Source organism: Melanostigma gelatinosum (genome assembly GCF_949748355.1).
Source record: "Melanostigma gelatinosum genome assembly, chromosome: 1".
Classification (NCBI taxonomy): domain Eukaryota; kingdom Metazoa; phylum Chordata; class Actinopteri; order Perciformes; family Zoarcidae; genus Melanostigma; species Melanostigma gelatinosum.
Genome location: NC_136634.1, coordinates 16,464,970 through 16,480,672, shown reverse-complemented (window position 1 = coordinate 16,480,672; position 15,703 = coordinate 16,464,970). Strand labels below are relative to the sequence as shown.

The following is a 15,703-nucleotide window of genomic DNA, read 5'->3' as shown; positions in this document are numbered from 1 at the left end:
CAGCACAAAATCAGCCACCTGAGAAAACAAACCACCAACCAAACAACATTTTCTCGAGTGTTTTTACATTTCCCTCATCTTATTTTATTGTGGCCTAATTGTCGTTTTTAAAGCCTTTCTCTTCGTTGAAAAGCATGCACTTCTGGTGAAGAATATTGTAATATATTGTAATATACAGATAGATTTCCTTAATCTCCATGCTAGGGCGTGAGGAGCAGTTAGTTGTTATTTAGTATGCCTCATAGATACCTCATAGATATCTTTATCGTGACACTGCATCAAAAATTAGCTATGTGAATTATAGTGTTTAATTTAGATAAACAGCCATTAAAAACAAAATGCTGGTTCAGATAATCCTTTAGAGTTTAGAGAAATTATAATGGCGACCACACGAATTTGAAAGCTAACGTATCCGAAAGCAGAGCTTCCAAATGAGCATCTGAAGGTAGCACCAGACCAGGGTATGCGGGTTAAGTTTATTGTCGTAGAAACATAGACTGAGGCTCACAAATTCATAATAGATAACAGTAACAATCATAGACTTGAAGCATTTCTGTATAATATACAATAGGATCCCCAATCGCTAAGCGTTAACCTCAAGAGTTCCACTTTTTACACACTTGCACTACATATCCCAGGCCACTCGGCCACTCGGTGCCGTATCCAGGAAGTCGTCTGTGGTTGTCAGGCAAACTTCTGCTTGTAAGCAAAGTGCACAGTCTGTAAAATGTGTAGATGCGTTTAGTCTGCATTGTCCTGCAACAGGTAAATATATATATTTTAGATAAAACTACTATGTATTCAAATGAAAGCACCGTTCAATGTCGTTGGTAGCTAGTTTAGAGAGGAATATTTATTTGCATCCCGCATTGTGTCATCATCTAACATCGCAGTCCAGGCTACTTCGTTTGCGAAGTAGTTAGTTAGCAAGTGTCGACATTATTATTAACTCTTTATTATAAAGTTATTGGAGCGTGTTGGTAAGTCACTTCCATATTTTGAATTGCAGGTAGCCGTGAGAGATGAGTTGCTGTCATGCGCCCGCGCCCCGGGAGGTCCGGCCCGGAACAGCACGGGTCCAAGTGACTGAGCTGAGTGGATCAGGCCACATCAACCCAACCCCTGCCCCGAAACCGCGTGAGGACTATGAAACAGCAGTGGACCTTTACCTCTCTCAAGTGAAGCTGGTAAATTCGCCCATGTCCTCCTAAGGGACAGTCAGTGTTCATCCCCATGATACACCAAGTTCTCCGTTGTCTTTGTCTGATACACGAGGTTGGTCAGCAGCAGTAGGGAGGGTCTGTGTGGAGACTGGGGTTGAGGGCTTACATTGCACATGTCAACGTGGAGATACCATCTACTGTATGCATCCTCCCTTTGTTATGTGTGTATCCCGATGACATAATTCTGTTATTGCCCTATGAAGTGCTCTATGAACAGTATAAGGCAGAAAAGGCAGCACATGCTGTGCAGATTGCTGTTTTAAAGTGAGGTGGGCAGACAGAATTATTTCACATCGCAGACTTCACGTCATTTGTTACATCAAAGTCATAGGTGTATGTCTAAGGTATGTGAATGATGACGATGATGAAAATATGCAGAGTAAAGACAAACTCCAGTACAGTATATGCTGTTCATTTCCGTCTCTCACAGGAATCTCTGTGTGGAACTCGGGATCTCTCTAATATGACCTCGCTGGAGATCTGCATAGACACACAAGAAAACACGCTGGGTAACTTTGGTAAGATATACAGTATCTCAAGGCATTTACAAATGTTAATCAACTATTTCAAACCATATTGCACAGGTACAAAGGTGTATGCGTACTCATTAGGGCTCACCGCTTGTTGTTTGTAATGGTTTTATTGTTTATATCTCGTGTTCTTTTGGTGTACAACAATGATTCATAGTTAGATGCTGCTAATGATGACACAGATAATCACCAACCAGAACTAGGCAAGAGACAAATAAAGACATTGCTGTGACGCACGCAACGTATCCGTACTAGATTTCCTCTCAGGTGTGCCAACCTCAGTGGGGGATGACTGAGCTGATAATGGCGAAGGAACACTTCATTCGGCTCACCTTCGTCCTCAGAAAATTCTAGATTGCACAACGAGTGCAGGCATGACAGAGCAGGGTCGGTGCATGTGTGAGTCATGCTTATAGGTGCTCCTACTTTTTTTGCTAATTGCGGTGGAACGCCTGATGAGGTGAATTTGGAGGTAAACCAGGAGGCTAGTTTGAAACCCAATGAACAATCACCCCACTGTCACATGACAGTGAGAGCGATGGCTTTTTTTTTTTCTGATCATCTTGCAGGTGCCTACTTGCCCAAGCTGCAGAAGCTCAAAATGAACAACAGCGCCGTGATGTCAGTGAGGTAAGCCTTACGTTACGTAACACAAAACACATCTTCTCCTTTTCTTCCTGCTTTGTGTTCTTGAAAAGCAACCTGTTCCTGGGGGAACACACACAATCACACTCGTATTACGTTGACATTACCTCATGGAATACTACAGATTTTCAAGAAGCTGCTAATCCCAAAACCAACAATAAAATGCGACGTCGAACAAAACTGAATATGTTCCACTGTCTTGTCACTGTATGAACCACTTCATGTTTAGCTTATGCTTAGAAATAAAGCAAGCAGATTCAGATCTTTCCAAAAAGGGAAATGTAACCGAGAGCAGTGATGAACACACGGGGATTACTGTCGCGCTTTACACTGTTCACATGTGGGTTGGAACACACTCTTTAGCGAGAGGTCTTGGAGGCCATAAAAAGACAGAACAGCAGGTCGGAAGTCACCAAAAAAGTGTAGCATGGTGTCAGTGCAGATGTAGGGCTCTGCTCTGCTTCTGCCAAGGTTTTCCAATGGGGACTGCTAATACAGTTTTTCTGTATGGACGATGCATGTTACTGCTTGTACACCACCGATGTGGTGTTCAGTACAGTCTTAGAGCTAGATACACATGGAGAACAGGTTCACCCACTCGTCTCACAATAGGACACAGAGGGGTTTGTGGCATATCAGCTTTCAGATTTGTCATGAAATACACACAGTTTCTCCTGAAGTGTCCCACCACTTTCATTGCAGCCACAGCTGTGTCATCAGAATAGCATAGAGAGAAAAAAAGCAATAAACTGCCAGGATGAGACATACACATTGTAAATTGTCCTCACAACAGGACAGGTGGAGAATTTTTACCCGAGAGACTTGCTGAGGGACAAGAGAGTAGAAACAGAAAGATAGGGAGCTGTCTGCCCCACCCTGAGAGTAGCGGAGCAGAGCCAGCCGGACGTGCACTGCCTCTGATAGCATTTCCTGCTCTGGGCTGTGGGAGCTGTAGTGGAGAGGATGTTACGGGGTTTTGATGCACTGACTGAGACTCTGCTGGAAGTGTCAGAGCAGGGGGTGTGTTGTAGAGACAAGTGAGCGGCAGTGGAGAGACCTGCGTATTGGGGAAGAGAAAAGAGAATATAGCTTCAGCAGCCAGAGACTGGATAGCCTTTCCCACGATTCACTGTGTTGTGTAACTCCCTTTCCTGCCTCGAAATCAAGTTTGTGCTTTTTCTTTGTCTCCGCAGAGACCTGGGAACCACCCTCTCCCAGCTGCAGGTGCTGTGGATGTCTCACTGCTCCCTGCAAGACCTAGATGGCATTTGTACTTTCACTTCCCTCAAGGTAGAGTTTGTAGGTTACAAATCACAAGTGCATCACAAGTGCCACGCTTTCCTCACTTCCTCGTTCCCAAGTTTAGAATGTGTATAAGGATTAAAAGAAACAAAATGAAGACGTTCTTGGACAAATTTCTCAAATTTGTTTTTAGATTTGTGTCTTAACTTTAACATCATTTCCATTTGTCATGTTGCACTAGTGACACATTTCCCCACAAGTTAAACAAAGAAGACTGCAGGTCATTTCCATATATATATATATATACAGCAAATATTGCAAATTCCTAAGTAATGATGATGAGGTTGATTAGCGATCAGAGTTCTTGTGAGTCTCCGTGAGAAAGGAAGATACCTCATCTGTCTTTCTGATACCTCATCTGTCTTTCTGACTCCCTATGTGTCCCCCCCATCCACAGTATTTCTGTGTCATTGACTTAATGAACTTTCCGTCTGCTCGTTTTTCAATTTGTCTAATCACACATTTTCTACCGCTCTACCAATCGCTACCAGGCTGTATGTACAACCTCTCTCCGTTGCAGGAGTTGTACGTGGCCTATAACAATGTGTCAGACCTGAGTCAGGTGGGCATGCTGGAGAACCTGCAGCTGTTAGATCTGGAAGGGAATGAGGTGGATGACCTCGTCCAGATTCAGTATCTGGGGTTGTGTGGCAAACTCCACACACTCAGCCTGGAAGGAAACCCTGTGTGTGCGCACCCAAACCCCACTGCCATCCAGGTAGGGTAATGCTCTGCTGATGTCGTTTCTACCACAAAACCCAATATTATTACAGTTGTCGCCACCTGTAAAAAGAGTTGGCACTTGAATGAGGGAACAGAGACCCGTTCAACCCCAAATTTCTTTCACCAGACCCATCTTCATGTCCTTTTCAGGCTCCTTGTTGGCACTGTGTGATTCAGCAGACACAGATATTGTGTCTATGTTGCTGATGTCCTTATCCAGATTCACATCTAACAACAGAATACACTAAAAGAGCTGGATTATTGCCACCTGAACCAACACCAAGTGGCGCAAGGGTTAGAGTCACAGCAGTCTGACAAAAGACATACGAAAAAGAAAAAAAAATAGAGGACGGTTGAAGCTGAATGAAAAGCTTGAGCAAGGAGCCGGGCAGAGTTCCTCAAAAAGGAGTGTTGTATTCAGTTGGTCTCGTAAAAGCAAGCTTGCGAAAGCAACTTGTGGTAATGATGGAGGCATCATTCGGTTAGTTGTCTCTCCCGGGCTAGTAGGCTGTCAGCCTTCACGGCTTTGTCAGATAATGACTGAAATGTAATTAGCATGCGCTGAGATCATGAAAGTAGCCGTGTGATCTCACCGCTCTCCATCTGAGTCTTCAATGCACCAGATAGGACCCTGAGAGAGCGGGAGGCATCCAAATAATACAACACAAGTCATCATCACACAGACAGAATGTTTTATTACTAGATTGCAGAGCTATTTGATCTCTTTGAAAACTGGCCAGTACATTTGTATTTGGTGGGTGAAGCAGCTCACCATGGACCTCTTCAGTGATACTGAATGTAGCTGGATATACAAAGTGGAAGCTGCGTTTCCACCGTCTGCTGATTCGAGACACAGTGTGCTGTGAGTTCTTTGGGCCACTGTGAATGTGTTTATTTACACCCACTAGCAGAGCATTAATTAGGAAACTGGGGCAATGAGGGTAGAAGCTGAGCTGAATATGCATTAGGCCTGTGCTTTGTAGTGACTGAGGGGTTCTTGGGTTCGCTCTCTTGCCAAACCATCACTCCTCTTGCTCCCTCTCTTTCCATCAAACACACAAACACACACATCCGCTCACTTCCTCTCACCCAGCCCTTATTCTCCTCCTCTTTTCTCTTTCGTTTCCACCCTGCCAGCCCTTCACTCTCGTTTTCATTCTCTGCATCGGTGTGGTTTGGTGAAGGGCAGGGGTGCCCAGCTCTGATTTGATCACTCAGTACCTCTGGGATTTGCTGGACTCTCTCTCTCTCTCTCAAAATAAAGTGCCACAAATTGCCACAATGGTCCAAAATGGATGTAAAAAGATAAAAGGAAGGTTGGCTAATATGCATTTTATTGCTGTGATGCTAGTAACTATTGACACATTTAGAACTGTCCTATGGTTGGACTGTTAGTGTATCACTGATTTGGTTGACTGTATAAATCAATACTCACTTTCTTTTTTTAATATGCATCAAAATGATTGACAACATATCCTGGCTCTTTATCCTCATCATCATATGCATCATATGGCCCCTAATAGGTAGTTATGCATTACTTAGCATAGCTTAAGTACAGCATACTGGAGCTACAATGTGTAACAGTTGCATTTTTCTCTGGAATCAACTGGAGCACCAAACGTCATTAGGTGGATCAGTCTGTATCAAGCACTCATCTGAGTAGTCTGTTCATTAAATTAGTCTTTCATATAATTGTCACTATAGCACATAAACGGAAGCCAATCAATGACCACAGCCGGAACATGTGCATAAGTAATGTTTTTCAGACAGAATGCAATCCTAAAAAACACTGTTACATAATGAGCTCGAGGCTTTTAGTACAAATAATGCTACATGCCATTAGGATAAATATTGAATCTGCATAAAGCAATGGATCAAGCTCATTTAGCGAGCTGGTGGAAGTCATGTAAAGACTACACACACACACACACACACACACACACACACACACACACACACACACACACACACACCTTTGCACACTCAAATGTCATACTCTCATGCATATACTTGGTTTGATACTTCACAGGTTATGCATGATGATTGAGTATGATTATGAGTACTAAGTTACATAGTGTACACTACTACTGTGCATACTTTTAAGTCACCGTTTCTAATAATACTCCTTCAACTACCTGTCTGTCCTCCACATTCACTCTGCCGCTCTCTTCCCGATGCTTCCTCCCTTCCACCCAGACGGCAGACTATAGTTATCGGGCTGCAGTGAGGGAGTTGGTCCCTCAGCTGCGTTACCTAGACAATTTAAAGGTGGAGGAGGACGGGCTGAGCTCCAGCAGCACCGTGGGAGAGGACTTGGCCATTCTCAGAAACTCCATCAGAGACCGCAACTCCTCTCAGGCAGCTACTGAAAACGGTGTGTGTGTGTGTGTGTGTGTCCATGTTGTTTTGAGTGATTCGATGCGGTTAATTACAGCTGTGTATTTAAGGGGCCTCTCACTTTGTTGTTTTTGTAGCGGGTACAGCAGACAGTGCATGTCCTTACAGCCGACCCGGCTCAGCCAGGCGCCCTGCTGCCAGCCGCTCCTGCGTCCGGCCCCTCTCGTCAGCAGGCTCCAGACCCCACACTGGCTCCAGACCCGTGTCAGCGACCAGGCCTGGATTTCTCTCCCCTCCTGGATCTCGATCTGGTTCTGCAGACTCTGATCTGGCAACAGTAGAAGCAGAAGCCAGCATCCTTACGCATGGTTAGGCGCACCGGTGGAAACTGATGTTTCTCAACAATCTCAACATTTCATCTCTACATTTTATTTTGTTTAAGCGCCAGTTCCTTTTTTTTCTTCTCATGAGCATCACCTTGGGCGGATCAACTTTGTAATCTTTACTCAACAGTGCCGCCAAGAGGACGTTCTTTTGTGTTGTACTCACTGAAATCCTTCTCCTATCCGTTGCTTTTTGAAGGAGCTGGCAAGATTCTCTTCTGTGGCAACCCAGTCCAGGCTGTTCGAGCAAGGCGGGAAAAGTTGAGGGTAAATTATGTGGAAAAAACATCCTGTTCATGCAAACACAGACATGTGTTAATGAGATATCAAATGAATCGAAAGCAGTCTATGATTTCTTGCACGCTGTGTCCCATACAGCGGAGGATTTAGTGTCAACTGAGAGGCACACCAAGCTTTATGGGCTTTGGCAGGGGCCGTTATGGCTGACTGACACCACCAGCTCATCTCTTTAACGTCATGTCAGTATAAACAGAGGGAGCTAATTATCTGCAGGTGGACAGAAACCTGAGAGGACAGGAGCGGTGGTGGGAGGACACGGGGATGGAGATGTGTTAAGGGTGTAACAGTGTCAGACTGTCTTGACAGATGGGGCTCTTGCTGCCAACGCCATGTTATCTGTCATACTGGCATAAACACACCTCTGCTGTCACTCTGCCTTCCTCTTACCTTCTCCTCCTGTTCCATCTGCTCGCGTTTGCTCTCGCTGTCTGTCTGACCGCTACTCTAGCATCTATCCATAGTTAATGTCTCAGCTCTTAGGCCTCTGTTCTGTTTTCTTTCCTAGTTTCCTCGGCCACCCCTCATTCTCTTTCTCCCTCTCATAGACAGCACCTACCAGATCTACGTTCACCCCCCGTGACCTTCCCATCCATATACCAGAACACACGTACGACATTGAGGAGACTGATGTTAGAGAATGCATTGATGTTGTCGCGGAGCTTAGAGCTTGGAGGGAGCAGCACAGCAGGTACTAACTTTTTACACACCTCACTCCTTTTTTCTTAAGCTGGAAATACACTAGATGATGTAAAGACATGGTTTCATGGATAGCAATTTATATATAATTCCGTTTCCAACCCATTCGGACTCAGAGAGTCAAGAATTGTATTCGGATTCTTCTAGCCAGCCTGGCTTCCTCTGTAAGCCAAAGGGGGATGAAGCCCAACATCTTATGACATTGTTTTTCAGGCGTCTCCAGGCCATAGAGACAGAAAGATTACCACAGGTCCTGGCTATTTGTCACAGTGATGAAGAAGAGGGGGGAGATGATGATGAAGAAGATGACGGCTTTAGTGGCGTAAGGAAGCACAGTAGTGATGAAGAACACGGAGCGGAGATGCATGGTGACAGCCGAGATACTGCCTCACCAGATTCCTCTTTCCAGTTTCTTTCCCCAGGTAAATACTCACTGGATAAACATACTCGCTGTTGCCTACGTAGAGAAACTAAACACTATAATGACCATCTATCCATAATAATATCTATAGTAAATTGAAAAAAGAACACCTTTATTTCTATTTGAAGCTTTTAAAATCATTTTGTTTTGTTTTCAGCCCTGCATCACAGAGAAGCCTTGCCCTCTGGGGTGACTGGACTCTCCCTGTCTCCAGAGACCACACTGTCCCCTTCTCCCCCCCCCAGTGCCACACTAACAACTGGAAATCACAAGCCACCAGGGCTCCGTGCACGTAGGCTTCGTCTCAGCCAGACCAGCACAGAACATTTATCTGATTTCAGCAGAGTAGGGCGCTCGCCTGGGACAGGTACAACTGCTGGAGACACAGCCCTGAAACTCCAGAGGGTCCAGCAGTGCACTACGACCAACAAGCCTCTTTTGCCCAAGCTTGCATACGTACCCCGCCCACCTCCAACAAGTGCCCTCGGTAAAGGGCTCATGGGTTCATGGTATGGCATTATTAAAGGTTATCTTTATATACCAATGTGTATGTATTCATACAGGATAACAACAATAGATTTAAATGTGTTTGCTCTTTGCTCTTTGAAGCATCTGTATCTTGTTTGAATTGATTCTAATTAATTCAACTTGGAATTAAACTGGTGATTTAAATACAATTCATGAGTGAAGGTTTGAAAAACATCCTCATGTCCCCCCCCCCCCCCCCCCCCAAATGCTCAATGTGTCATTGTAGAATTTAAGTTTTTCATTGAATGAGTGACAAGTTGTCAATTCGTACTGTGTAACAGTTTAAATTTAAACTTAACTGTTCATGTCGGGTGTTGCTAAAGAAAGGTTATTTGTATTTCAGTGCAGCGATGGACTTATCCAGTAAACGATCTGGCAGCAAGCAGCTTCAAATCCCTCCGACGTCCAAACTCCTGGACAGACCAGCGATTACTCGTCCTCACACAGCCAGAGCAGCTCTACAGAAACATCACCAGCACCACACAAACCAGCCCTGCAGAGGGAGCTCACACCCAGACTGACACCAGAGTGGGTCTGGCTAGCGTTCTCTGTATGATCAGTGTGACATTCCCTTCAGAGCAGACTGATAGCATGAAGGTCGTTAAGGGTCACTCACACCTATACTTTGAGATGGGTTGGAAACACCGGTATTTGGCCATATGATGCTCTCTTTGTCTGTCTTTTTTAATAAAGATCTGTAAGGTACAGAAAGCATTCTCAGAAATGTTGGGACTGACCAACACACCAACATCCAGTGACTTCACAGTGCTGTAACATGAGTGATGGAGTCATTAATATGAGTAACAGTGTGACCTGAGGACTTTATATGCTGAGATTGTCCCTCTTAAGCTACCGAGTTGCTGGTTTTCTGGTGGCTGCTCTAGCTGGATGAAAAATAAAGAGAGATGTGACTAATACCTCACATTTGCATTTCTCAGGTTGAAACATGAAATTAATGTAACTTAAATGCTACATTGTGTTTTGCCCAATTAAAACAGCTTTTTATATTCTCGTTTTAATTGAAACTGAGCTGTAAAATTGATGAAAGGCAACGGATCATTTGAGATGCAGTTTCCTGCAGTGACTGTGATTTGTTTTGACATTCATGGTGTAATAAGCACATCTCGCCACTTGAAGGCGCTATCTATAAATGTTAAATCAAAAACTCATTCCATTGTTCCAACCACCTTGATCAAACAATCCTAGAAATCCACCACCTTGCAACACAAGAGGCATTCCCTTTGTTGCCTGTCTGTCCACATCCAAGGCAGCATTTACACCACTGGTTGTGTGATATATGATGTACATACAATCAGTAAGCATGCAAGCCGTGGCCCTGCTCACTGCTAATACAATAGAACATGTGTCATGATCTATTGACTGATACACAGCACGAGTACTGGAGTTGAACAAACCAAGTGCGTTTAAAGATGATATGTTCTCTGACATATCCTGTTGTTTCCCTAGAGCTACGGTAAATTACCCATCCATTGCACCATGAAGGACACTCACAGACTGATTTTGTGCTGAAGGCACGCTCATGATGAGGACCAGAGAGGCAGCCACATCGAATACCTTATTAGTTCTCAAAGGACATATTGTTGCATGTGGCATGTTTTGAAGGTGTCACACTGATCTTAACATGGACGTTTCCACACTTGCTCGGCCCTTTTTGTATGAATACCTGACGTGAGCTCACGCACACACCTAGACACACACATTGCCATATTTCTGTCAGCTGTGCTTCAGTTCTGTGCACAGAAACAGGATGTAAATAAATGAGTCAAAGTAACAAGGCACAGGCAGCAATTCAACCTTGACAGCCCTGCTAATACTCCTCACCCACACTGATGGATTGGAAGATTTACACATGTCAGGCATAGGAATGCATGATGTGTGTGTATAGCCACTCAACATTTCTTATGTTATTTCCATCACGTTGCCGTACCATCGTCAATAGTCCTCTGACAGGGCTGCTTCATTTGTGGCATTACTCTGCCCCCTCGCTCCCTGTCAGGTGTTGTCAGCCACTCTCATCTCACTGGTGCTATTATGTCTCAGGACAGATGGAGGAGAGTGGAATGAAAGGAGAGGCCTTTTGTGGTGGGATAGTGTCCACCTACTTTCTGAATAGTCTTGTCATTTCTCTGAAAGGGATCATTCTCACAGCTGGTTGGGACTGGAGCTGATCTCCCCAGTTATTACCCGATGATGTGACAAACCAGAAGGTTTTCAGGCTTTCAGACACTTTGAGGAAACTTGAAAATCAGACTGTAAAGACAATATTTTCCTGTTATACGGTATGTCTGATATGAAACAACAGTTTCAGTGTTGCAATGTTTTTTCAGCAAAGATTTATTTTCTTTATAATATTTGAAGTTACCACTCTTATCCGAGGAAATGGTTTTCTACTGAAAACGCATCCAACTGTCTCTCTTTGATCGAATAAAACAGCACTGTGGTCAGAAAAGCCAGGGTCCATGCAAGTGGTCTTTTAACCCCAAAATCAAATTAAAAAGTCACCAATTTACTTTGTGAAACGTTTTCCCCAGAGATGATTATAAAAAACAGAGGGAGGACATTGTTATTAACTCCCTCCCTTTCGCAAATACGGTAAACAAACTACACATTTTTCTGTCAGACTGAAGTGGAGAAAACCGTGTCAACACATCCTCTAAATACCATTAAAACAAATACCAGATGTCTTTGATATGATTCATTTAATTTTGTGATCATGTCAAGTAGGTTGTATTTGCATTCCCCAAAAGATGCTCAAAGCCAGCAGAGACTTCAGAGGTTCATATGATGAGTCTATGCAGCAATACTGCTGTTTCTTTGTGTCGTAACTGCAGCTAACAAGACGGGCGTGAATACATTACAGGGAAACACATTGTGAAAAACACACACACCAACATAACTTTGTGACTGAAATGGAATGCTTCTTGTTTGACTGTATTATCGGAGGAAGCTTCCTTCTTGTTTTGACTTGAGACCTGTCACTTTTCCAAAAAAGCGCTGAAACTGGAAATACCACACAGTATGCGTTCAGACAGGCCAGGGGAATCTGTATGTACAGTATTATTACAGGATTATGCTCCATAACTCATTTTATGTTGACACCTTTACAACCATATGCAGACAAGCGGTCTACAACGGTATACAAAAGGCATAAAGTTAATGATAAGTACTGCTTCATATCTACAGCTTTCTGAATTGAATCTAATCTTTGTGACAAAGCAGGTGATGAAACTGTATGCTGAGACAATGCATTTACCGCATGCAGGAAGATTGCCTTTGTATTGTATTGATAGCGCATTAAGTGGTTGTGTTCAGTTACGATGAACAACAAGAGGCACCTGTTGTTTAAGAGGACGAGAAGAAATGCTGTGGGACTAGGAGAGAAACCTGTCTTCTGATCTAATAATATTGCATCACATTAAGTTTATATTACAGTACCTTGGAGTTATTTAAAGAAAACAGACCAGCTCTTAATAATGTGTTTAATGATTTCTTCCAGCAGAAGGAAGCCACGAACAGCTGTTGTTGTTGTTTTCGCCTCACAAAGTCTTGTTGCAGAGCAGTGATTAGAATTTGTGTGATGACTACAACATTTATTTTAGTTTTACTTTCATTATGTGACATCTGGCTTCTTTTTTATCAACATGATCATAAGGAATGTTTGGAAAGATACATTGAAAGTGAAACATTTGAGGCAGCACTCTGCATAGAGGGATATGTGATTTCAACTTTTAATGCGAGGGATCATTTTGTGAACCATTTAGCCTTTCAGCACTATATTATAGACATGTTTGGGCCAACACATGTTTGATTCATTTACAGAAAAAAGGTAAATTGAAGCATTTCAGTACAAATCTAAGGAAGCCTTATAGGCCAACTTGTTGAGTTCAATAATGGTTAACACGGGGATGGTTCCTCTTTCTTTTGTTTATGAAACAACATAGGCTTTATTAATGACAGTGTTATGATGAAAAGATTATTACAGAAATTACAACCTTCCGCTTCCAACACTTCCTCCTCATCATAGCTGAAATACATACGGTGACCCGTTGTATATTGTAAATGGAACGCTCTCTACATCAGTTTCTTCAGACTCTATCTACTCATGGCATCTATGAATGATGTCAACAGCCCCAATCTCAGATAACATCAGATTTAGTCTGGGAAACGCAAGGAGAGGGAATTTTAAAGTTTTCTCCTAGTTACATATCCAACACATAATCCAACAATGTAGCCCATTGCATGAAAAGTAGCATTCATGGCACTGAGTACACTTGATCATGCTTTCTTTATTTAAGGACACCCTTTGGAGACATTCAAACCACAAACCTCTGAAGTGTTGCTGGCATAAACATCACGCCTGCAGACCAAACTGATGTTGAATTATTCTCACACAATACGAAACAAGCGCCTGTGCCATCAATGCATCAGTCTGTAAATTCTAAACTCATTTCGGTTGTGGGAAGACAACACACAGCAGATGAGAAACGGATTGAATGCAACATACTAACAATTAACAGTGATGCATGTTGCTGGCTGTACATGTCTGGTTACCAACAACTATGCACCAATTCCACAATATTACATCACATTTTGTCATTCTGCACTAATAACAAAGTGGAAGTGCCCTGGTGTTAACTGCTTCTGTGTGTGTGTGACTGTGATTGTGTCCAAGTTTGGTTTGGAAAAAAATGCAAAACAAGCTTTATCAAGCACAGCTTCGAATAAAGAAAACCCACTATGCAAACAAATCCTACCTCTTTTAAATTGTTTCCATATTTTCCAACTTCCTCCTAATCACACCTCCCCTCACACACAAGCACCCACAATTCATAGCACCGATAACTACACCTTCAAATTTGACAGGTGACCTCTGACCTTTGGTTATTATTAAAACCTGTTACAGAAGTGAATAGATGGAAATGTGTGTGTGTGTGTGTATCTTCAACTGATAAAATGAAACGAGAAACAAGCTTTAAAGAACAAGTAGATGCTGAAACTTGTTTCGTATGAGACCATATATACCATATAAAGGTCACTATAAAGCAAGGAATTTCTGCCTGCATGTAAATGTGTTCTTCACATATCTTGAGAGCAGCTCGTCTGATCTACTTCACAATTGTCATGTGTATTGATTAGGACCCCATCGAGTCCTTTGTCAAACGTGATGACAAATTTGATGGCGTTAGGCCGAAGGACGTCAGCAGAAGCGTCATCTCATTATAAAGCAAGGAACTGTTCATCCGATCTACTTCACACACACATGGCTTACTGGGATGTGTTGGTGACGCAGAGTGCACACGGACATCTGAGGCGTTGCTGGCTAAGCTGCAAAAGCAACATGCTCAGAAGATGTTGGTTCTTTTTGGATCGACCTACGTATGTGAACAAACATTCTCCGTGATAAAGTTGAACTGACGATCACTGACGATCACCTGTCAGCTGTCCTTCACATCTCACCTCAGACATTCAACCTGACATCAGATCACACGTTCAAGCCCAACACAGAAAAACAGAAACTGAGGTAATTGGACTTCAAATAATAATAATAAAAGTACAACATTTTGCAGAAACATGATCCCTGTCAGTGTTTTGTATTATATATGGATATTACATATGTATATGTGTTTGGATCAATAATCCTGCTGCAGATGTTGAAGGTGGAGCTCATTTTTACTCCTTTATACACTGTTATTCAGTTTGGGTAGTTAGGAGGGGTTTGAAAAATGTGCCAAAGTAACTAGTAACTAAAAGCTGCCAGACAAATGCAGTGGAGTAAAAAGTATTTCCCTCTGAGATGTAGTGGAGTGGAAGTACACAGTTTAATAAAATGGAAATACTCAGGTAAAGTACCATGAATTTGTAGTACTTAAGCAAATATACTTAGTTACATGATCATAACATTTACTCTTACCACTCGCAGCTTATCAAAACCATACAATTTACTGCTTTTTATAAAGAGGTGGAATAGTATTGAGCAGGATTGAGTTCAACAGTCCCTGTTTCTCATGTGGCCCCTTGGGAAAAATAATTGCACACCCCTAGAGGGTATTTCATCACTTTTTCTTCACTGGAAGGGCACCCCAAAGGGCGCTTCATCACAATGCATCCAGTGGGAGCGCACCCTAGAGGGCACTGCCTCATGTTTTATCTAAAAGGGCACTTTTGCGGCTTTTTTTCAAACATGGCTTTTTTTCTATTTAGTTTAATCATGATGGGTAAGGACCTAGTTCCCAAGTCACTGCCAGTTCCCTTTTGAAATGCTCAGAAACTGACAGTATAGTGGTTACAATCATGTTTGTTATATTATATGGCATTTGCATAAGCAGACAGAGATGCCATGAATAAAAAAGTACTGAAAATGTCTCCATATAGATATATAGTTTATTTTCACTTCATAATATTCCGGTTCAATGCCCTTAGTTTGAAACTGTTGACCGGAAACTGTTTCACGTCTGTTTCCTGGATGGCTTGACAGCCGCAGACTTTTGCTGAAGGGGACAAGAGGATGAAGCACTCGCTTGTCCGTCGTGTCAACGTCGACTACTAAATTGCTCGTAAGTTGTTTTCACATTGTCTTTAATGTTCTGCCAGACT

General features: G+C 42.8%; 2 protein-coding genes across 2 annotated transcripts in view; both read left to right on the top strand.

The window, feature by feature from the left end:
- Positions 1–1,022: 1,022 nt before the first annotated feature.
- lrrc56 (leucine rich repeat containing 56) lies at positions 1,023–8,753 on the top strand (the record flags this gene model as incomplete). Its single annotated transcript, XM_079278719.1, has 11 exons — positions 1,023–1,187; positions 1,654–1,741; positions 2,323–2,383; positions 3,592–3,688; positions 4,221–4,418; positions 6,620–6,803; positions 6,910–7,128; positions 7,343–7,410; positions 7,989–8,131; positions 8,353–8,461; positions 8,718–8,753. The coding sequence occupies 11 exons, from the start codon at positions 1,023–1,025 to the stop codon at positions 8,751–8,753; spliced, it is 1,368 nt and encodes a 455-aa protein (XP_079134845.1).
- A 6,859-nt stretch (positions 8,754–15,612) lies between these two features.
- The window catches only part of rassf7a (Ras association domain family member 7a), a 30,261-nt gene continuing 30,170 nt past the window's right edge, over positions 15,613–15,703 (top strand). Inside the window, exon 1 of the mRNA XM_079278629.1 lies at positions 15,613–15,663. The gene's annotated coding sequence lies outside the window, so the exon portion shown is untranslated. The remainder of the gene's footprint in view (positions 15,664–15,703) is intronic.